Source organism: Pseudopodoces humilis, chromosome 13, assembly GCF_049639895.1.
Source record: "Pseudopodoces humilis isolate 2021_Gansu_Grassland_sample_001 chromosome 13, ASM4963989v1, whole genome shotgun sequence".
In the NCBI taxonomy this organism is placed as follows: Eukaryota; Metazoa; Chordata; class Aves; order Passeriformes; family Paridae; genus Pseudopodoces; species Pseudopodoces humilis.
Window position 1 is genome coordinate 15,256,808 of NC_142212.1, and position 24,306 is coordinate 15,281,113.

The following is a 24,306-nucleotide window of genomic DNA, read 5'->3' on the forward strand; positions in this document are numbered from 1 at the left end:
CCTGCTGCCTCACTTAAGGGTTTTTGTTGTGGACTAACAGTTGAGCACACACGTGGCATTTTGCAGGGCGCTGAGGGTGAAACTGTCACACTGGCTGACTCTGCTAATGATCTTCTCTGAAATTCAGTATATACGTGTGGGGACTTCTCTCCTGTTCACTTTTGAGGCATAACAAAGCCCCATAGCTCAGGCTCCAGCACCACAGCGTGCCTCACACTACACAGGCTTGCACAGACTCTTAGGGCTGTACTTGTTTCCCACAATTTTCTGCGTGTTTGTCTCTAAACGAACCATGAAATGATTCAGTGCCCGCATGTGGTTTTAATAACAAGCGTATGTGGGTAAATGAGAAAATACAGACTGTTTGACTGGAAGTTTCCAGCACACACCATGGGTTAAAATCGAAGTAGATTTGTAGTACAGTGTTGTCAGAGTTGGTTAATTACTTTTGGTTAGATGATATTTTAGATGATACTTTTCTCTCTAACCTTGTAACAGCTGTTGAGTGGTGGAAGACTATGCTTAATCAAGGGCAGATTTGGAGCAATAATCTCCAGCTTGATCTTTCCTGGGATCTGATTGTTTTTCTGGGAAGTATGTGTCATGTTGTTGATTTTTTGGCTTTTTTGGTTGGCTGCTGTTGTTGATAGTTGTTGGGAGTTTTGGCTTTTTGAGAGAGAGAAAGAAAGAAAGTGCAGCAAGTAGTTTTCTGATCGTGTTTATCTGAGAGTTATGTCAAGGGCTTATGCTTCCACATCTTGAAAACTACAACTTGTAGTCTTTCCATCATGGCTACAGGTGCTCTTTTCAGAATCCAGAGCAATCCTCCCTTTGCTACCTATCCTCAGCTTTGCAAAATGCTTCTGAAAAGACTTTGTGTCCCTCATTATTATTTTGTTACAGTGAAATAAGTTCTCAGATTTTCAAACTCTGCTTTTCTATTCTTTTTTCCCATCTCAGACGTGTCCATCTCTGATGATGGACATGTAAAGCTCTTTCATGCTTTACTGAAGGGAGGTTTACATCCCACTGCCCTGAGATCAGAAGAAATTTTTTGCTGTCAGACGAGAGAATCTCTCAGACTATTCTCAATATATGTTTTCTTTTGCTTCCAGACTTGAAGGGTTAATGTTGGTTTAGACTTAAACTAACTTTTTCTAACAATCTGACTTAAGCTTGCTGATGAAAAGCACAGTGAGAATTGGCAGTCTTTGATGTCCTTGTGCAGGAAAGGGAGGGAAGAGCAATGGAAAAGCCACAGGAAGGTAAAAATGATAAATAAAGACACGTACTTGAAAGTTTTCTGTAAGCAGGAGAAATAAAATCTGTTCCTATGCCCATGATGAGGAGGTGAAGAAGTAATGACTTAAATTGCTCTAGGGAACCATCCAACCAAGCAGCACCTGAGCTGATCATCTGTGCATCTTCTGATCATCCATCAGGAGAGGCTGCTAATGCAGGTTAGACAGACTAGCTGGGAGCAGCCCTGCCCTTGCTCAGTGGCCTTCAGATCTTATTTTCTATCAGACTGTAATTCCTGTGAAAGACAGGTGCAGTTGTAAGAGAAAAAGAAATGCCAGCAATTCCTCTGACTGCTGTACTTTAGGTGTTGTGTAGAGTAAGAGACTTAGGTAAAAGAGGTGGATAAAGCCTTTAGAGTTTGTGAAATTCCATGTTTCTCCACTTGTGTTATTGGAAGAGTTGTTTTTCTCTGGGAGTTTTTTTCAGTCTTCTTTCAGTGTCCCTGTGAGTGTTGAGGTCCCTGGACTTGGTGTACAGGTATATTGGTGTATATAAGCTGTGCTGGGCTGCCTTGGCTTCTTCTCAGTCATCTTGGGGCACCAAACTTGCTTGCAAGGAGGAGCTACGTGAGTGTAGGTCTTCTGGAAACTCTGGTCAGTGTAGAGGTTAGAAATGACAGCACAAAACCTGTCATTTCTGGTATTTTTCATGGTAAAATTTGCTGTAAATCCTGCAACTTTTTATGTAGCTGACTTAAGTAAAACTTACAAAAAGTATTCTTGGCCCAGAATTTCGAAACATCCAGGCATATAAGGTGGGGAAGGCCACGTGGTGTGTGTTTTGGGGGTACAGAAGGTTTCAGGAACACACTGAGGCTGAGGGAAGAGCAGTTCCCACAGCTGTTCCAGCTTTCTGCCTCTCTGTGGAAGTGGATCCAACCCCAGGCAGTTTGTGGGACTTCTCACAAAGCAAGGGCTGTAGCATCCAGGCAAATACTTGCATGTTCCAGAAGGGAAATGCACTTCTCTGAGGCACAAACATCCCAAGGTGCTGCAGATGACAACACCTGTATGCAGTTATTTTATCTCTGGGCTCATCGGGCCTTAGGAGCGGAGCCGTATCTTAAAGGAGCTGTCACAGCAATCCTCTTTTGCCCCCAAGGTGTCTCCTGAAGTGCTCCTGCAGGTAATTAATCACCTAATAAAACACACTCTTTGGCAGTAGGTGAAATTTGGAAATTAATTTGCAGCCTTTAAATGAGGCTTCTAAAACTATAATTATCACGAAAGAGAGAAACGAGCTGTGTCAGGTGTATAAATGATTTATTTATCAAGAATAAACTGTCACCAAAGTGGCACTTAGCTTGCAGTGTCTGTGCTGCATTTCTTTAAGGTGAATTAAGCAATAACATTTGCCTTCCTTCCATTATTTGCAGGTCTTGGGGCAAATCTTCAGTCATACAAAAGTGACCTGTAGCAATATTATAGCTGCCTTTCCAATGTTCTCTTTCTTTAATGTGTGATCACTTCTTGCTGCCCCATCAATCCCTGCTGGATGCCTTATCCATTGAAGAGCCTCTGGCCTCACCAGAATTTGTGCAGCCCAGCTGGCCATTTGGATTTCTCATTATCTCTCCAAATGGTGGATTTTGTGAGCTGGATGTTGGTAGCAACAGGAAATAGAAAGGGGAGGAAGTTTTAACTAGTGGGCTGGATTGCATATGGAATAAGTTACCTGGAATAAGAGGAAATCCAAGATACCTGATTCTCTCTCTTTTTTTTTTCTTTTTTTTTTATGATAGAGGCTTAAAGATGTAGGTTGGGAGAGAGCAATTTTGTAAAAAAAAACCCAACAAAATCAAGGTCAATGTGAGAACAGTAACATTTTAAAAGCAAATACTTTACAAAAATATTTACCTTCAAAAATACCCTTTTAAAAATGTGTTACCAAAGTGTCTGACTGTGCACCAGAGCATCTGAAGACTTATTTTAGCTGCATGTGCAAAGAGGACATGGGCTTCACTGCAGCCTTCCCTGCAAAATTGCCACTAACAACTGTTCTAGTTGCTGCAGCTGAAATGTATTTGTTGCTGACAGTGTAATTGGCTGGCTTCAAAGGGCATACAGTGCATGTAGTCTGTGGGACATGGAAGAAAATTGTCTCATTATTACATATTAATCTTACATTAGTGGTGCATTTATTTCTGAAAAAGCCCAGGAGGATTTCTATTCATTCGTGTCAGACTGGCTTCTCTAATGCACAGCTCCAGGGAAGGGCCCTGCCTCATTATTTCTCCCATACTTGTTTGCTTGAAGTTGAGTTGACTTGAAAAAGGGGTGAGGGTGCTCAGCATCACTGGCTTGATTCAAAAGTTCTGCACACAGTGAGATTTTTTGAGTTAAAACCCCTTGAGAAGAAAATGGAGCAAGGGTGAAATCAGTTACGGTGCCCTTTTGATTTACATTTTAATCGTGTCATTTCCTGCACAGAAGTGACTTCTGCTGCGAAGCATCACAAACACAAACAAAAACAGGGTGCCATTCACAAAAAGCCCCTGTGATATGATTAGATTGGCAATGCCATATTGTAGCTGTGAGAACTGACAGATTGCAAACAACTCGTGTGAGCAAAAAATACTTGTGGTGCTGACTCTTCACTTTGGGGTGTGAGTTGGAATAATGCTCTGCAAAATCCTTTCAATATAAACTAGAACGTTTCTTCTTTTATGTTTTACCACAAGGTATTTTTGCTATATTGCAGAGGTTTTTGGAAGTGTACTGGAAATATTTTTCATACAAACTAAGTGGCAAAAATTAAACGCTCAGGAATGCAGCTGAAGGGGCAGTCCAATCACCCTGAGCATGTCCTGGTTTGCTTGAAATATGGTTGCCCTTTCCAGGCACTCAATTCATCTTGAGGCCAACTTTAACAGTGCTCAGTGCAGAAATGGCTGTTATGACATGCCCTGAACCAGCTCTGGTTCAGCTTGTGTAAATTCTACATGTGGGGTGCTTTTGGAGCTGACAGGTGGAATTTTATTGTGATCCTGTTTAACTGTTCTACCACAGTAAAGGCTTTTGGAACTTATCTTACTGAGTTTCTCTGTGTTGCAAAGCAAAAGCATGAGTTTTTTACTTTTCTGTTGTTTTTTAATCAGCACATCTTGTAAAGGCTCTTGTTCAGGGTAGGATCTCCCCAGTGTTTGTGCTTCCCAGCTGGGCACTCTTCTGATGGTCTGTGGGCACAAACCATCATGTCAGGGCCTTTTCTGTCTGTGGGAAGTTTCCAGCATAACAGGCTGTTTTCACCATGTCCATCAGCATTTCAGAATGAATTTGGGAACCTCCTTTCCACCCCTGGTTAGTCCTGGGCCTGTGACAATGATAATGGAAATTCCATGCCCATGGCAGGGGGATTGGAATGAGATGATCTTTAAGATCGCTTCCAACCCAAACTATTCTATGTGTCTGTGACTTCCAGACAAACTCAGGTCTATCACTGGTATCAGGTCAGCTGAGTTTTTAAAATTGCATGTGAGAACACAGAATCTGCACAGTTCTGCAGGTTTCTTAATTCTTTTCATGATCCCAAAGCCCACTACCAGCACATGGTGATACTGTTTAAAGAAAAGCGTTAATGGAATTATATCCTTTGATTGAAAGCCACAGTTGATTTTTGCTCTTGTATGAGTTCTGCAGATTTTGGTTGTTTTGTCTGAAGTGGTCTATTAGCACTTGCCCTGAGATAAAAATTGCTTTTTAAGTGAAGAAAGGATTCTGGCATGAGTCAGAAAATCCCAGGGAAGATAAATGAAAAATGTAATTAAAATGCCTTGAGGTTGAAACATTATGGGAATTGTAATGTATAGCTTGCTAATCTCATTAGAAAAAATCCTAGTTTAAGTCACCTGGTTGTATTATATTTTGCTAACACCAGCCTTCTCCTTTTCAGCCCAAAAAGTTACAAAATTAGACATAAAAGGCACTTGCTTTGACATCAGCAAAGCAAGTGTATTAGGCAGTAGCATTGCTTTCCTTCCTTTTCTCTTTGGTTCTTAATTTGCTTGCTAATTTTTTTTTTACTGCACTGCCTGGTGCCCAGTTCCCTGAGTCCAAGTTGCACTGCAACCTCTGGGACATCATGTCTTTGATCAGGATCAATATTTTTTATTCCAGATGCTGCTTCACAGTTTAGTTGAACTAACTTGGGCAGATATATGCCAGCCAGGCTCAGGAGCATTATCAGTTAATTATCAGTCCTAATGATAAGGAGCATTATCAGTGCATTGTGGGGACTGAGTAGCACCCAGAATAAGGCAGCCAATCCATTAATGAGGCTGCAGGAATAGAAACAGTTCTAGAGACCTAAGGGCAGGATTTCCAAGCAGTTTCTACCCTACTGTCCAGTGAAAAGGTAAAATTTCAGGAGATTCCTCATGGCTAGGGAATGTCTGACTATTTCTCCAAGCAGCATTTTTGCGTTCAATTTTCTTTCCTCTCAAGTAATGCCTCTTAGTATGAAAATTATTTCATTGCTGAGTGCTTTCCAGCTGGAAAACAGTTGGGAAGGCTGTGGTTCAAATCATATATATGTAAATCCCATTGATTCTGTCTGTGTATTGTAGTCAAGATCCTGTACCTACCCACACAGCTTAAGCCATTGCACTGTGAGTTTTGTGAATGTACCTGTGACAGCAGGGAACTGGCAAATCTGCTGTGATGGGCATTTGTCATGGTTGCAAAACCAGTGAGGAAAAGAAATCATCTCAGTCAGACCTTCTGGGTGCAGAATGGCCTTTAAATGAATTTAAACTGTGAGAGTGGCATTCCCCACCCGTGGCATTTCCCATCCCGTTCCCTCTGGAGGCCATGCTGCAGTGGGCGTGCAGCTTGGCTTTCTCCTTTTTGGTGTCAGTGTTTTCCACAGAAGGAGGTTTCTTAAAGGGACCATCAGTGCAGCAGATGCTGTGCTCAGACCTGCTGTGTGAGAGAGGAACGTGCTGGCAATGGTGGGATCTGATCCCATCGTGGGGCCCTGGCAAGGCACTGCTTGGCTGTGATGCTGAAGCTTCTTGGTGGAGCTTTGGTCATGTTTTTCCCTTGGCTTGTCCTCCCTTGGGTGTTTGAGATCACTCTGAGCTTCTCACTATATCTAAAGTAACAAACAGAAAAGATTATACTGTGTTAGCTGGCTTTTCTCATCAGTCACCATATTAGGTGCAGCCCCAAATTAGCAGAACACTGTTCAGACATCATTTCTACAAAACACTTTGGCCCAGCTCCAGCTCTGGAAGAGCTTTTAGATTAATGGGAAGCTGGGAATATGAAGAAGAGCATGGAGTTTTGAGAACTTGTGTTTGGTCTTTAATATCTTTAAAGCTTAATCTTGTTCCCATTCAGCAATACTGAAAGCTGTTGTCGTGGTTTAACCCCAGCTGCCAGCTCATCCCCACACGGCCACCACTGGGATGGGGGAAGGATTGGAAGAGAGAAACTGAGAAAACTTGTGAGTTGAGATATAGACAGCTGATCAGGTAAAGCAAAAGCCAAGCAAAGCAGCAGAAGGCATTCATTCTCTGCAAGGACAGGCAGGTGATCAAGCATCCCCAGGACAGCAGGGCTCCATCACACGTAATGGGGACTTGGAAGGCAAACGCCATCGCTCTAAACGTCCCCCCTTCCTTCTTCTTCCCCAGCATGACACCACATGGCCTGGGGTGTCTCTGGGTTGGTTGGGCTCAGCTGTCTCTGCTGTGTCCCCTGACTCCTTGTGCCCCCCATCCTACTCTCTGGTAGGGTGGGGTTAGGAGCAGCAAAGGCCTTGTCTCTGTGTGAGCCCTGCCCAGCAACAACTAAAACATCTCTGAGTTATCAACACCATTCCAGCACAAATCCAAAACACAACCCCATACTGGCTGCTGTGAAGAAAATTAGCTCTAGCACAGCTAAGCATGTGCTTAAGTGCTTTGCCAAACGTGGAGGGGATGATTTATACTGGTAAAGTGGAAACTTGGTAGCGTCTACTTTGGTGATCACAGCTCTAAGCAGGATTTCACAGAAGAAGCATGAGCTGCTGTCATGCTCTGCATTTAAGTTCCCTCAGGCCCAAAGCTGCTCCTGGCCTGTGCAAGCAGGACTGCAGAATGAACAAATGAAGAAAATAAGAGTTTGTGTGTGCTGGGATGTTCCAGTTGTTTGGTTGTCTCGCCCACCAAAGCACCCTTGTTCCCCCTGATCTTATTCCCAGGCTTTTGTAGCACACTTTCCTCCCATCCCAGCTGGGTAACCAAGTGTGAGAAATTGTTCTGGTTTAGCTTCATGGTTAAACATTGTGGTTATGAGAGATTCTCAAGGCAGACAGAAATGAGGTGCCTGCATAAAGTCATGCAAAGGAGCTCAAAGGCTTATGATGAAAGAAATCTTCTCCATAACTGGATTAAAACCAATCATTAAGAGTGATGGTATTTATTTCCACAGTTCTTACACCGGTGATGCCATTGTACAAGGAGAGTTTAGGTTCCTTTGAGGCAGCCTGCAAGAGAGCAAACCCTCCCTGCTCTGTGCATGGATTTGTGCGTGCAGCCAGCCTCGCTGAAGTCTTTTCCCAGCTTGCTGACAGGCAGGAAGTTGGGGGATGCAGCAGTGAGACGGCTTTCCCAAGGGCTGGATTGCCCTGGACGAGGCTGCACGTCCACACCTGGGAGGGCAGCGAGTCCCAGGTGGCCCAGCAGTGTCCGACCCGACATCCTACAGCTGCTACCTTGGGGTGGGGGTGGAAGAAATGCTCCATTAGGAGCAGAGTAACTCTCCAGCTGCATCGGCAGGGAGGTCTGCTGGGTCCAGGGGGCTTCCTGTTTAAATAGTTACAGAGTCTGCAGAATTGGTTAAACTGTCAGAAAAGAATTATAGAGGGTGAAAAAAAAATAATAAAGGAACCATCCTTCCTGTATCTGTACGTGCATTGTCTAACTGCTCCTTTGGGATCAACCAAACGCTTGCTGGGATTTTTCAATTCACTGTAATGAGCTTTAGATTAGGTCTTTTGTAATGCAGAATCAGATTAAAGTTTGTGGAATTGTAGCTGGAAAGTTTTAATAGGTAAAAGCTAAGGGAAAACTTTGTCATTAGGTAGTAGGTAATTTCACTTCTGCAAGACCATGTCCTGTGGTTGGGTACAAGCACTGCAAGTGTTTATTAAAACAGCTGAAAATAGCACCCACAGGAGGAAACTTAGCAATTTTGTGAGATAGAAAATTCTGAATCTGAAGTAAAATACCTTTACACGAACAGTATTTGCTACATTTGACATTAGTCTGCATTCTTTCTCTCTGCCACATGATGGAGATAATGATGTAAGATACATAAACAGTAATACACAGGCCTTACACTTCAGGGAAAGAAATTTCAACTTGGCTCATAGTAGTTGTTCCATTAATGTTGGTTTTGCACAAGCATTGATGGAGTAGTTTTCTCAATAGTATCCATAGTGTGTTTTGTTTAAAACAATGTGTCCTTCCTTGTACTTTTTGGTATTGTTTGGGTTTTCTTTTTTTTTTTTGTCCACAAGGGCAAAGAAGCAGAAATTCCCTTACCAAATAACCGAGGGTTGCGATGCAGCAAAATACCTAAGTCTGTATTTGGTAAAATGTTCAAAAGAACTTGATTAGCTTACATTAACGATATTGGGACTTAAAATTGTACTTAAATGTTAATGGTTTGAGCTCAGATGTAAGTAAGGCTGTTGTGTATGTTCTGTAAAAGCATGGAATTCGCAGCAGTTCCTCTTTAGCAAGTTAAAAAAAAGCACATCCTAGAGCCTGCTCTCACCATGAGTGGGATCTGTGCATCATGGGATGGATGTGGTAGAATTCAGATTAGTTGATCTTTGTGTTGTACTGTAGAACCTTTGCATCTACCCTCTCCTCTTTTCTCTATCTTTAGAATCAGTCCTGATCCAGAAGCTGTTGAAGCCACGTGGGCAAAATTCCCAGAGATTTCAGTGGCCTTTGGATCAGGCCAATATGCAAAGGCAGAGATGGATTTCCTCTTGGAAATTTTTTTAGTGATACTCCTGGCAGGACATGTATTTAATTTTTATGGTGAGAGCTGCTGTGTTATATTTGTAATCATAATGTAGTAACAAGACATTTGTAACAAAACTAGTATAGGTTGAGATATATCCAGGATGGGAGAAACACATGTTTCTTCCCAGTCTGGTTTTTTGGCTTTTTTTTCTTGTGGCTGTTACTCTGAGTACAAGAGTTCCTTTGCTGATGTCAGTGCAATTATAGCTGCACTGTTTTCCAGTTTTTTAGACTGAATATTTGGTGGATGAAACAATTTTCTCACTCCTCTTCACAGATCCACCTGCCTTGTGAATCAAACATGCTGTCTTTGATTCGAATCCTGGGTTCAGTTTTGGGCCCCTCACTACAAGAAAGACATCGAGGGGCTGAAGCATGTCCAGAGAAGGGGATGGAGCTGGGGAAGGGTCTGGAGCACAAGGAATGGCTGAGGGAGCTGGGGGTGCTCAGCCTGGAGAAAAGGAGGCTCAGGTGGGACCTTCTCACTCTCTACTGAAAGGAGTAGCCAGGTTGGGATCAGTCTCTTCTCCCAGGTAACAAGTGCCAGGGTGAGAATAAAAGGCCCCAAGCTGCACCAGGGGAGTTTCAGATTGGATAGTAGGAAAAATTTCTTCACTAAAAGAGTTGTCAAGCATTGGAAGAGGCTACCCAGGGAAGTGGTTGAGTTACCATCCCTGTGGGGATTTAAAGGCCATGGAGGTGTGGCACTTGTGGATGTGCTTTAGTGATGTGCTTGGCAGCGCTGGGTTAACAGTTGGACTCAATAATCATAGAGGTTTTGTCCAACCTAAATGATTCTATGATTTTGTGAATCTGTGCTGCTTGTTTAATTCCATGTGCTTAGGTCCTTCTATAACCTGCAAAATTGTCACTTGAGGAATTGTTCAGCTCTGATGCTGAAAATCCATCAGTCCAGTGTCCACTAGTGAATGTTTTTTTTTGATGAGAGTTTCCAAGTTTGTATTTAGAGGCTATTCCTTGATAGGTATCTTTCATAAGGCATTTTTAAAATTATATTTACATTTATAATGCCCCATGTATGTAAAAAGTCCATTAAAATGCTCTCAGAGTCAGGGAACTGATGTGCTGCCCAGACAGAGTGTGTGTGCACCCAGGGGCTGATGTGATAGCTCCTCCAAATGTTGGGAGTTTTTCCTCAGAAGACTTCTTCCAGAAATGCTGCTCTCCATGCTCTTGGGTTCTGCTCCTGTTTCTTTCATGAGAACAAAGATTAGTCCTTCATGGTCCTAAACTCAATGCATGTGCATGACTTAAAGGCATTACCTACCAATAAATAGGAGATTAGCTGCGGCTTGTGTATTTCCTGATCAGTTCAGGTTTTTTCAGATGGCTCGTTGTTATCCCGTTTCCTTTAACGATGGGACACTTTAATGAGTTTGCCATCTGACATACATCTGCTTCCTGTTAAACAATACCTTCATTCTTCTGGAGCTGCTAAACTCATCTTTTATCCTACAAGATTTTTATCTGCACCCTGAAAACAGCATGTATGAATCAGTGTCAGCATATTCATTTACTTGCTGAGAGGCTTTTTTTAATATGTTGTTGAAAATTAATAGCAAAACAGGCATCTCTTTTAATGTTTATTTGTTGGAAAATGGGAGAACATGGATATTGTTTGTGTAATTAGGGGCTGGTCAGTCCAGCTTATGTTTGAAATCAAATAAAATTGACTTTTGTGGCTGACATTATACAATCTCTAATAGTTATTCTGTTCTCCCAGCAGAGTAAGAAGGGGCTGGTTCAGGAAGGGTTGGGGGTGGAATTAGAGGCTGTTAATGTTGTTCCTTTGAAGAAAGAGCCTTCAGTAACTCAATGATGGTCTGTCTCACGCGTGTGCAAAGTTAGGGCTCTGTGATCATCAGGATCTCTTAAATCAATCCAGCCTGCATTGAGTTTGTGCATCTGCCTCAGTGCCTCTCTTTTTCCCATGTTTTAGAAACATGCAGTCATGCTGGATCTCTGACTGTGTCTTTCCCCTTTGCTGGTCAATACTGCCTCTAGAAAAACATTTTTTCCTTTATTTTTCTTTCCTTTTTTAATCACAGAACCTTTTTCTCATAGAGGATAAACTGAATTTTCCTTTTATTTATCTTAACTCCATAATATGCCATATAAGTTGCTTTTATAATGAGTGTGTGATGCTATTTAAGAGGAAATGTGGATGTGAAATTCTGCCACACAAATCCAAAGGACATCTGTGAGAATGGCTTGTAACCAAATTAAGCAACCCTGTGGGGCACACGTTTTGTCTTGGAAAGGAATTTATTTCCAACCATTCACATATGCCAGGTGACAAGTGGAAATACTTTGGGGTTAGAGCTGGGGAAAGGGAGGAAGGAAGGTGCAAATATTTATTTGAGAGTTAGCAGATGCCTGAATCAGAAAAATTACTATAATTCAGCAATTTTGTATTTCTTCCCATTTATGGCTTGCAGTTTTCTCCCGGCTCACACACAGTTAATGTTATTTGCTTGAAAATGAGGGAATTGCTGATTACTTCAGGTGGCTGCTGGTGCATGATCTGAAACCTTTGTTTTAATTATACTCTTGGCATTGTTGAGATTGATGTTTCTACCACCCTAAATGCCATTCCTTTGCCTCTGGCAGTGCTGCAGAGCCGAGTGTTCAACACTGAAGGGTTGTGAAAAGTTGTTTGTTGCAAATGCAACTCGATATGATAGCTGAGCTTCCCGTGGGGTTCCACCTCTCTGGCTTCATGCACTGTTATAGGAAGGTGCTGTGTGTGAACTTGGTCCTTCGCTGTTTTCCTTCAGGAGCGAAGCCAAGAGCTCTTCCCTGGTCATTGCTATGCCAGCGTTGTTAAACTTGCCTGAAAAGCTTTGTTTGTTTTTGCACCAGTGTTTATTAACAAAGCCCTCCATCATTTGTTTAACATATAAACTTGTCCACTCTTGCAGCACTCTCCCAACCTTCCATCTCACAGAGCTGCAGGGACACTGCTGATGGCTTTGACAGTCTTTCACTCATGTTAAGATCACAAATTACCTTCTTGTAATTTGCTCCCTTGTGGAGACCGCAGTTTTTCAAGGCGGGCCTGGGAGACAATATTAATTGAAGCTTTGCAAGAAAATAAGTCTACTTTGTCAGCTTTAGGGTATCCCATCAATGATGGGTTTTAAACACCTTCACTTTCAGTCCATAGAAAAGCTGTGAAACCTCCAAATCTTCTTGATGGTGGCTATTCCTATGACCTCTGATGTGACCAGGGGCCAGGCTTGCCTCATTTCATGCTGTCTTTTCAAAGCCCACCCTGGGGAAAGTATATTTATAACTGGAACATCAGTTTATTGTACTCCAGATGTATTGGGCAAATGTGAAGAATTTTAGGAGGGTGACACTGAACCAAATTTGCTGGGATTATTTACAGAGATGTTCAACTACAGTAGGCTGACATGGTTGTTTTATTCTGCTTTAACTTGAACCTGTTAAAAAACCCTTCTGTCCTTTATAAAGAAGCTAGGAAAAAAAGGGATTGTAAAAGGGACTTGTTCTCTTGAAACTTGCTGTTTATGTATCCTTAGAAAACAGTGTATTTTTGCTATTCAGTAGTGGGTTATTAGACTTTTCTTTGCAACACAATGGAGAAGGCACAGTTTGGCACAGCAGCTCAGTACTCCTCATAAATACAGGCTTGGACAGTGATGGCCCCTCTGTCCTTTCACAGTGAGTGCAGGTGACAGGTTGGGTGCAAGTTTGAGATGAGCCCCGTGAGGATGAAATAGATTCTCCCTGAAGTGGGCAGATGTTCTTGCTGCTGGCCTTCATGACATTCACACTCCCCAAATCCTCTTCATAAATGTTTGCTTTTCTTACATTGCTGTTAATGTAGGGAACAGTGGGGGTGTGGGTGAGAGCAATCTCTGGGATGGAGGTGCATTTTCAGGGACACTGAGAAAGCTCCTACAAGGTGAGCCTGTTCCTCCTCTGCCTGTTTATGCCAATCTCTCCTCCAGTATTTACTCTAACGTTTATAAAAACAGATAAGTCTTCTGGAGAGCAAGGCCTGCTGAACTGGGGACAGGGAAAACCTGAATAAACAAACATGTGCCACAGATTAGTAAGAACATCTGTAGGTTTTATATTGTTTTGAGAACACATACCACAGTTTTTCATTTCTTATGCTTTTTTAGTTTCTCCCTTTCTTTCTCTCTCTCTCTTTTCTTCTTCTTTTTAAATATATTGCTAATAAAGGTTGGAGGTAGAAAGCACAGCTGGACTCTGCATGACATGCCACTGTTTAATTTCTAGCTCAGAGGATGAGAAGAAGAGTAGTTTTATTGTATCTTAGAAGAGAATAAAGCCACATGCAAATTCCATCCATGGACATCTGTTTCCTCTTTGTGTGAAAGAATTCTCATATTTGGAAGGGAATCCCAGTTCTGAAGGGGCTGATGAGGTTTTGATTTTTTTCTTTTGGTTCTTTCCCCCATTCTTTGCCACTCCTTCAGCATGCTGCCCTTGCTCTGGCTGCTGTTTACAGGGACAATGTCGGCTTGCAGTTTACCATCAGATATCACACGGGTGAATTGTGAGGTACTTTAAAGCATTGTGTTGTAGTTACAAAGAGCATTATTAAGTTCCTCCTTAAATTTCTTTTATTTAATTAAACAGTATTTGGTGGGAGGACTTTTGCTCTGTCATCAGTCTTCAGTAGTTTCAGGTTGGTATTTTTCTTTAGAAGCAAGATGTGTGTATCTGCTGCTCTGGCAGGGGAGCACAGCTATTTCTAAAAGTAACTTTTTAAACATAATAATTTAAAATACTTTGTATCAAGGGAATTAAGTAGATGTGTAGAAATAAGCATCTGCAAAGTTCATTACCTTAAGTTAGGCATCAGGTGCTAAGATCTACAGGGACCAGAGTAAACGATAATTTCACTAACCTATAAAACATTTTAGAATAATTATTTGCAGCTGTCTGGGGGCTTTAAATTTGCCTTTTGTGTGTGTTTAAGGGTTGACTCTGATGAACAAACAGCATAGTTATATAACATTAGGCCAGACATGAGAACTGGTACTCTCTGTCTATTTTATATTAATGTCGAATGAGAGGTTGGTGGAGCTTGCCAGGGTTTCATATTTGCTGGCAGCAAGTTACCCACATGTGTGGACCACATTTTTATTGTTGCCTTAGCCTATTTCAGGCAGAAATATCTCTGCCTACAAGGGTGTGATTCTGTTCATTGCTGAAGAGCTTTTCTTTTAAGAAGCAAAATATGAAAAGGAATGAAATGCTCTAAGTGTTCAAATTAAGAAGTGTCCCCAGACTGCAAGATTTTGTCACGCCTGCCGTGGTGGAAGAATAAAGGGCAATAAGCCATCAAAAGGCTTTTTCATGGTCAGATGAGCTGCCCTCTCAGAGCTATTTCTTTTTTTTTTTTGCATATATTAATGGTACTTTTGGGTGTGGGCTGTTTAGTCTGGTCTCTTAGGGAGACAAGGCTTATGCAAGCAGGGTGTTTGCACACACGGACACACAGCAGCCTGCGCAGCCCTTCACATCTTGACCACAGAAATGTGGCGGAAGGGCAGAGGCTGCAAAGATAAACAGGAGTTCTGATAACTTTCTTGAAAATGTATGTGTGAGGGCATAATAAAGGTGAGTAAAGGGTTTGAGGGAAGGCTTTCAACAGGAGCTGAACTTTTAGCAAGGGCTGTGGAATAGATCTCGAGGAGAAATGTGATGGAGGTCCCCGTCATGGGAAGATTGCCGGAGGCGGCTTGGAAATTATTTGGCTTCAGAGAATCTGATGACAAAACCCAAATCTGCAGGAAGACAGAGTCTTTCATTCTAATACCCATGAAATTGCTTGTGTGGGTTTTGTTTTTAGGACGTCAGACAGGATCCAATGGGTGACTGCAGTAAATGTAGGACATCTCCTTAGGATCTTCTTAGTGCAGCAAAGATGCTGCTGCTCTGCTTGGTGGTGCTTCCAATTTTGTTTGGGTTTTGCAAGTTTTTAAACTCTAGTAAAGCGTGATTTATGAATGTTTAGAGCCTTGTCCTGCAGCTCTCCTAGAGAGGAGGGAGCCCAGTGGCTGGGCAGGTCCCTCTGATAAACAACCTGAATCTTCCCAGGCTGCATCCCATGGGGCACATGGGGGAAAAGGGAAACCCATAATCCCCATCCAGCCCGGGCTCCCCCTGAGCAGGACACAGAAAGCAAACACCACTAACACTGAAAATCAAACAACTCTTGTGAACAGGTTTCCCCTTTGATTGAAATGCTTCTAGCAAGGCGATATAAAGGGGATTATGTCACAAGGTTCCCTTGTTGTCTTATTAACAGCTGCTTAATTTTACTACTCATTCACAAGCATAAAAAAGCAAAACTTGGAGGCTGTATCTGAAAGCTTGTTTTGTTTGGTGTACAGCTGGATACAGAGCGTTTCCTTTTCTCTTTTTAACGAATTTGAAGCAAATGTATTGGTTATTGTTACTTATTTTCCCCTATATTTTTGGCCTAGATAATAGAAGATTATGTTGCTTTTTGTTTTACATTGCAAAGAAATCATTCCATATAATTTCAATTCAACAATGCTGCAGTAGCACGTGAATGTGTATATATCTTCTTGTAAATATATTACCACACATTACTGTCAAAGAGCAGGGCTTTTTCACCTAGTATTAAAAATGAAATTTAATTGCTACACTAGAGTTTCAAGACCCTGATAAATAAGAGCCATGTCTGACCTTTATTGTGAGGCTCTGAGATGCCACCAGGGATATTGCTCGTTGTCCAAGATGACAAACTTCCTCTGAGATTTCAGTTTGTCAGCTCAATGTACAGCAGTGACATTGATTTCTTCTCACTACCGTTTCCTGCCTGAATAGATAACAAATTTTCTGTGGCAGGTGTCTGTCAAGTTTAGTTTTGCCTGGCAGATTAACTTAATAGACTCATTTATTAATCATTACTTGCAGCACAGGGAAGCAGACAATACTCTTTGACTCCTGTGATGTTGAATGGATGTTCCAGTTCAGATTCCTTTGTGTAGCTTGAATTCGAGTTTAATAAGCCATTCATATCTTTAGTGAATGTTTTTAACCTGACATTACTCAGAGCAAAGATATCTGCATTAAATAAGCATGATCCATTTTGAGTATCTACTCCTTTTCATGGTAAAAGATGCGTAAGTGCTTTCTGAGACTAAATAATTTGATATATGAACTGCCAAATCAGCCTAAACAAGGGGGAAAATTAAGGAAGATAAAAGTAGAAGAAAATAGGTAGTTGGAGGAAGATTTGAGCCTGGGGTTGACTGGCTAACAAAATGAAGGAGCTAATGGAGCTTTAGGAAGGGGCAGAGCAGTCCTGCAGATACAGCTGTAGGGCGATCCTAGGACAGGCCAGTGCTTTCCTGGAGACCCTTTTCTCTGAGATATCTTGAGACAGATATTCAGCCTGGAGATAGCAAGGGCAGAGCTGGCACCAGAGGTTGGCATTAGGGCTTCTCTGAGAGGTGAAGGACAAGGAAGAATTTAGTGGAGGGAGGGCTTTGCAGAGGAAAAAATATGATAGAAGGCATAGCCTTGGAAAGTAATGTCTCTTGTTGCAAAGTGTTTCAGTGTGTTCACAATGAAAACTGACTGGTGAGTTGGGGTTTCTATCAGGGCAAAATCTGTGAAGGACATGGAACTGCACAGTCACTCCTGGGGTGGGTGGCAGCAGGAATGAGCCTAGACAGAGATACAGGCTGTTGAGGACAGAAGAACCCCATGTACAGGCAGTAAGAAGAGAACCACCAAGCTTCTCCCTTTTATTTGGGTTGTGGTAGCTCCTCACAACCTGCTTTTAATTCTCAGGGGAGCTGGTTCATGGGAGATCATGGGACGTGTTCAGGAACGTTTTTGCAGCTGATGCCCAACTGCAGAGCCCTGGTTGCAGCACAAAAGCTCAGCATCTGTGAGAGTCTGCACTTTTGAAGATGTTTTTTGCCAAGCTGTGTTCCTGGCCTTGGGAACTTGTTTCTTGAACCATCCTTATGGCTTTCTTGGCTGACTGACAAACCAAGAATGTCCCTGCACTAGATCACACTGCTTATTGCTCTTCTAGGCCACCCTGGTAACAATACATTAACCTCTCAGCAGGGAATGTGATAAACAAAGTAAAACTGCTTTAGTGAAACCAGTCATTTAATGGCAGCATACATAAAGTGTCCGTAAAGATTTGTAAGTGTAATAAGCTGCAGTTCACTGAGAGAACAATAACTGTTCCTAATTTAGCCAGTTGAGGAACATGCTAACCCAATTTACTTCTGTAACATTATGTTGTTGTTCTTTTTTTTTTTCTTTCCCACCTCTCCAGATTCCTTTCTCTCTGGTACAGTTTCCCCTCTGGGAGTCCTTAAAGGTAAGTTCTTTTTACTGATGGAAATAGAAGTTATACATTTTGCAAAGGCCTTCCATGGTAACTTGTCTAACTCCATTATTGCGATTATAGATATGTTCAAGAATCAGTAATTATGTGCCAACTTACCTGTGCTTGTGAAGATCATATGCTTGAATATCTGAAAAATAACAGGGAATATCTAACCACTGATCTGTGGCATGCAGGCTAGATTTTACTCCCAGCATGCCAGAAATTTTATCTTCGGTTCTAACTTTTTTTACTGCTTAAAAAGAGTGGGAATCACCTTGTGTTGTGTGACTTTTTTTTTTAAATTTTATTTTATTTTAATTTTTTTAGTGTTTTGCTCTTCATGGCAAAAGGAAATTGTGAATGAGAAAACTGTTTTAGCCTGGGTTTTGTAAACGTCACTGAAAATATATTTTGATTGTCTGCATGTACTTTTTTTTAAGGTCATTTAAAGAAGGTGTCAATGGATGATGTTTTAACAGTGCAGTTGTTTGGAATGATATGCTGTTCTCCCACCAGCAGCTGGTTGCTCTGTTTATCATGGTCAGAGTAAGGATATAGATTTGTGAGTGGAAGGTTGGATTTGAAGATGTAATTTCTCCATCCCTCTGTATTTCCTTGAACTGACTACAAAAGATGAAATGAAAGGTTTTTCAAGTTACTTGGAGGTCATGGGGTGGAAGAACAGAGAATTATTATAGATCATTAAAAACATAGTAGCAAAATGTATTTATAAAAGAGGAGCTGGAGAGAGAAACTTTCTTCTTTGTAGGAGTGCTGGACTTCTGAGCAAGCTCAGCAGGGAGACCCAAACTGGCTCCTTGTATGTTGGATTTTGTCCTCTTGCTGTGTGTCTGTAGCTGGGGCTGTTGGGAGGGACAAGCCCACAGTGTGAATATTTGCACGTAGAGTCTTCAGGGAGTTTGATTTAAAGGTGAATCCACTGGCAAGAGTAGCATGAAAATCATCAAGAGCTTTTGCAGAACTGAGCTGTGTTTGTGGTGGATTCTGTAGGTGCTTCATGAGCTCAGCCTGCTGTGGGGTCTGGGTATCATCCCACTGCACAGGGGAGCTTGGGCTGCCTTATTAGGAATCTGTTTCCCTGCCAGTATCCAGGAATGGCTTTCTGTAAACTCTTCAGCAGTGGTACTGGCCCGACCTGCTAATGGTTAGTGCAGCCGTGTTTGGGAGCAAGAGGTGACAATGCTTGAAGGGCAAAAGTGTGGTTTTCGTGCCAAAACCACATAAACCAGCAACACTGTGTAGCTGTTTGCAGAATGTAAAGTTGTTTTAACTAACGTCCACATAGCTGTGACAGTAAAATGTGTTGTTTACATTACAGGCTTTAAAGAAGACAGTTTGAATTTAGCTAACTACAGGAGTGAGTCACTCAGGATGAGGCATCATGTTTAATCTAAAGAGGTCAGTGCAGATCTGAAGAGAAACAAAGCTTGTGTCAGTTTGTTCCACAAACCTGTTGCATTATATTCTTCTGATGTGGACTCAAGAGTAGAAAACTGCAAAAATCAGTCTGGCATACTCAGGCACTTTGGCTCAGCACAGGGAGAGAGCTCAGGGTTTGTCGTATCAAAGCCAGGCAGTGAAAGCAGAATACATTTTGTTTATCTGAGGGAAGCTCTTAAAAAATTGTCCTGACAGCCTAACAAAGGACAAAAATCATTATGGTCCCATCAAGAGGATGGATGTGGCCAGTAGCATCACTGGGAGTGTGGCTGAGGGTGTAGGGCTCCTCATGGGTGCACAAAGGGAGCATGAACAGACAGTAATTACAAAGAAATAGAAATGTAAAGGACAAGAGAAAAATGGCACAAAGCCTGAACAGAAAAAAGTTATTGAGATGATGCCTGAGGGACTATTCTGCACTGTATTAATAGGATTACTCGAGAAAGTAATTGTAGGAGCAGTTGTGTATGATGTGTGTGGGCCATCTCACTGAGAGAACAGAACAAGTGCTGTGGCTGTGTCATTTTTAAAACTGTTATTACCAACTCACATAAGCTGATGGAAGATAGACTCAGTCTTATGATTGCATGAACAAGCTAATCACCATAAAAATGAGGAAGATCTTTCCACTGTGAAAGGACATTAGGGAGACACATGGAAGTAGAAGAGAGATTCCTTTTCCTTGAGATATGTGCTGACTGCAGCTAGCAGCAGGGTGTTAAGCTTAAAGAAGCCTAATAAAGGCTTGTCATAGGTAGCAAATGGTGTGTTTTTAGATCTCATTTTCTCTATCTGCTCTACTCCAAGCTGCTCTGGTTATGCCTTCTGCTTTAGTTACAGAGTTTACATGCACAGTTTTGTCCTGCCTGTGAATGTGCACCAGCTGTCCCCTGTGAGAGCAAACTTGCATGCCATGCACTGAACTATGCTAAAAGAAGAGAGAGCATTGTATAGATTACTGAACTATAAGGTTACATTGGCTGTGGGTGCTGGCAAAGGGAGGACTGAAGTAATTAGAAAGAAACAGATACTGCTTCAAATACAAGTCTTAGGGATAGTGACTCAGGTGAACACACAAGTTAGGAACAGGTAATAGACTCCTTTCTTAGTTCACAATGACTGAAGAAACAACAGTAAGGAAATTATGGTGCTTTTAATTTAAAAAAAAGTATTTTTAAAATTTTTTTAGTGTTTTTTTATTTAGGTAGCATACACTGTTATAAGGTGTGCTTAATGTCCTTTCTCTTCCCAATCCTCCATTTTTCCATTTTGTTTGAGGCACAGATTATTACTTTAAACCAAAAGGGAGAAGGAAACTGCTATGGTGTATCAGACTTCAGGACCTTGTAATTCCCACCTAGGGTGAGCTACTGTGGCTCTTTTCTGTCTCTTTAGTCCAAGCCTTACAGGTAAAACAGTCTTGAATTATTCTCAGAGTTCAGGGAAAGAAAGGATGTTACAAATTTTATGTGCTTTCTGCTGCACCAACCCTCAGAAGAACACCATGGTTGAATATTACTGTGACAGTTTGATCAGGTTTAGGCTTTTTTTTATGTGGGATTAATACTTTTGCTCCCATCTCAAAGCCAGGTGGCCTTGAAAAAAGGCAACGGAGCATAGATGTGGTGTGCTTCCCAAATACCAGCCAAGCACAGAGACTTCCATATTAGTTCAGGTTTTGGAATTAATGTTGTAAGATACAGTCCCCTTGTATTACCCTGGAATTTCCAGGGTGCTTCAGTGAGTTGCTTTGGAAATACTATATGTGTGTTTCTTACTGTGGGAATTTCACACTGTGGGCTCTGTATTTGGCATGAAATTGTTGTGGGTTACACGAAGCCTGGTGCAGCTCCTGTGTCCACCCTGCTGCCAGGGCTGTGCAGTCTCAGCTCAGATGACTGTGGCCCTGTGGAGCCCATTCCTTCTGTCTTATTTTTTATTCTCTTCTGTTCAGACATTTTATTTATAATCATCATATCTGAGTTCCTACCAGCAGCGCATAAGTGATTTATCATTTGTTTAATGTTTTAATCCTTCTCTTTTAGAACTAAGTGAGAAAAAAGACAACTTTCATTTCTGCTGGGAGGGTATTACAGAAATACAGGGCATTCAGTTTGTTTTTTTTTCAATAAAATAGTATTTTAAAACTCTACAGAAAATCAAGAGCCTCTGCTTAGGTTTGAGCCCAGAAACAACTTCTCAAAAATGCCTTTCTTAAAGCTCAGTGGAAATGGTCAGATCCCTTGGAGAACAGTGCTGTGTGTATGAGAAACCCTTCTCAGGTGAAACAAGACTCAGTCCTCTTGGGTTTTATATTTCTGCATGTTGGCTGCGCTTCAGAGCCTCTGAGAGTTACCCAAATGCAGCTGTACAGGGAGAATGGTCTCTTTATAGACCAAATGTATTGTATGTCTGGAGAAAAGGCTTTGGTAGCCAGTGAGGAGGAAAGGAGCAGGCAGGACAGGAGGACACAGGTCTCAAATGAGTTTATTTGAAAAACAAGGGGTTTTTTGTTTGTTTAGTTGGTGGATTTTTTTAAGGAAAACAAACCTACTATCCTGGGAACCTTTTGTCTTTTTCATTAGACAGGTCTGACCCAAGATGAGACACTTGGACATTGCTGAGACTGTGGAACATCAGGGTCAGCCAATCCTGCCCCTATACATCCAACCTCTCTGGGAGGGCTGGCACACACTGTGCTGCTCTGCTGGCCCAGGAGCTTCAAAGAAAGATAAAAATCTTCAACTGACCATGCTTGAGGTGATGTCTGACTCTTCTGGCACTCAGTGAGGCCAGGATTTCCCTCTTTGTCTCAGTGCTGAGCAAAATTTAGAGCTCTTAGACCTCCCAAGGATCTAGTGAGACCACAATTTTTTTTTGTCACTGGTTTTAGCAATAAAATAATTTTCTCAAATCCGTAGGTCTCACAAATTAACAGGTGTAATAAAAAAAGAGAATGGGGAGAGTCCAGCCATTCCTGTGTGAGGCTGAGCAGGATCAGAAAATTGGTTGGGTCCGAACAGGAGTTCCATGGGTTGGTACTAAGCTGGTTTTTGCCCACATAATGGAGAGCAGGTCTGGGATTGGATTTAGGTCCTTTGTTTTCTGTTCAGGTGCAGCTGTCACCATAGGCATGAGGCACTTGTGTTGAGGGGAATGTGCTGGTGAACTGAACCGTAGATCTAGACAGCAATGGCACATGCTCGTTTGCTTGGCTCTCTTGGTCCCCCCCCAGAGAACTCAGCTTCTGGGGGTTGGGATAGGCAGTATAGTGTGTGAACTGATTTTTGGTTTGGTTCAGCCTTGCTCTTGGTCATCAGTGCAGATAAATTTTGAGATACATCTCGAAGCTTGCTGTGCAAGGACTGCTTGATGGCTTTCTGTGGAAAGTGAAGATCCCAACCTTGGTTGAAGCTCATTGCACCTGATTTTTAAAGTTAGTAAGAATGAAAAGTTTACAGAATACTTCTCTCCAGGCAGCTGGGGTTCCCAGCAGTAATATGTGTTTATAACTCCACCATTGAATCAATAAACCACATTCTATTTCCCTCCTAGAATTTATAGTTAAATCTGTTGCTGCTTAACAGGGCAACTAGAAAATAGAGGCATGTAGCCAAACTGGGCCTTAAATGGCTCTTTCCCTGCTCTACAGGTAGGTGACCGTTTTCTTTTTTTCCTGGAGAAGCAGTCTAGTATTTCTTTCCTCTGTGCTCAGCTGCATGTAAGTCAAGAGTAAATGAAACCCAGGCACAGCTTTAAAGCCATTTCCTCGCAGGCAGTGCAGTAAGTGTTCTACCATGCCTCGCTCCCTCTTGGAGGAACGCTTGGGCTGATTTTGGGATTAAGTCCTAATGGTTAAATAACACTGTCTGCCATTTGCTTAGGTGCTGAATCAGGAAAACAGCTTTGCATGGGGCGTTGGGGGCGGGATGTAGCATGTCCATGCCATGAGCAGAGCGGCTGCATTTTTCTCACAAAGGAACAATGCACCCAGCAGCTGTTGAGCAAACAGCCCTGGCTTTATTGCTGCCACAATAAGTGTCATTCACGCAGTCCTGGGGCACAGCCCAAGGAATGCTGCACACCATCTGCACCAAAGGGAGAGAAACAAATGCAACCCTTGCTCACAGCACTGCAGGCACGTTTGGGAAAAGTCAGATGGCCTTGGATCATCAATACAGCATTTAAACAGACCAGAGGAAAACAGGCTCACACAGTCTGTAGATACAGAGCCAGATTGTGATGCTCTTGGTCATGCCCAGGCCACAAGAGGTTCTCTAGAAGTTGCTAAGCTTGCCAGTGACATCTGGGGATGTTTGAATATCGAAGATTTGATTTGGACGCTGGCTATTTGCTGAAGAATCTTAGCGGATTTATATAATTCTTCCATGTAATTTAGTCACACAGGCCTATGAAGCACAGTTCTATTAGGTAAGAGCAGTGCAGGTGCTCAAGGAAAAACCCTGATGGCTTTAAGTGATTTTTCAGAAGTGCATTTTCCTTCCCTATATGTCCCTTTGTGCCATGGAAACTGAGTGTAGCTGTTCTGCCTTGCCATGGGAACACTATTTCAAAGAACATTTCCTTTAACCAGGCTTTTAGCACATCCATTTTGATTTACATCCAAATGGGTCACAGACATCAATGCAGTATTATATGGGCAGAAAAAGGGAATGAAATGCTTTTAACATGAAAAATATGCTCTTGCATATAGGCCAACTTTTGTTCTCTTTCAATTTATCTAGGATTTGGGTGGGTTTAATTCTAGGACTGAATTCACTACTGGCATAAGTGAGCACAACTCCATTAGTGCAAATGGAGTCTCAGCATTTATATCAACAGTGAACTTAGATCATTGAATTTTTCCCATGTTTGGGCTTGCATGTTTCCTGCAAGATAATATACACATGTACTTGCCCATATGCTGCACATATGCACATAAAAATCCACTGAGGAGGGCGTTTGGCTCTTTGCTCCATGTTGACTTTATGTATAGAAACTGCAATCAACTTGTGAATTTTTTGCTTCTCCTGTAGCTAATGTGCCATGCATCTGTAAGGGTCAGCCGTGCAGAATGCCACGTTGTGAGTAGAATTCCCAGTAGGAAAGGCAA

At 42.0% G+C, this 24,306-nt stretch overlaps 1 protein-coding gene across 3 annotated transcripts in view; it reads left to right on the plus strand.

Moving 5' to 3' along the window:
- SLC25A26 (solute carrier family 25 member 26) overlaps positions 1–24,306 on the plus strand; it is an 83,049-nt gene that overhangs the window by 39,730 nt on the left and 19,013 nt on the right. For all 3 annotated transcript variants that reach the window (XM_088061681.1, XM_005522010.3, XM_014251682.2), the window contains one exon: positions 17,679–17,723. In XM_088061681.1, coding sequence (XP_087917807.1) covers positions 17,679–17,723 — 45 coding nt within the window. The remainder of the gene's footprint in view (positions 1–17,678; positions 17,724–24,306) is intronic.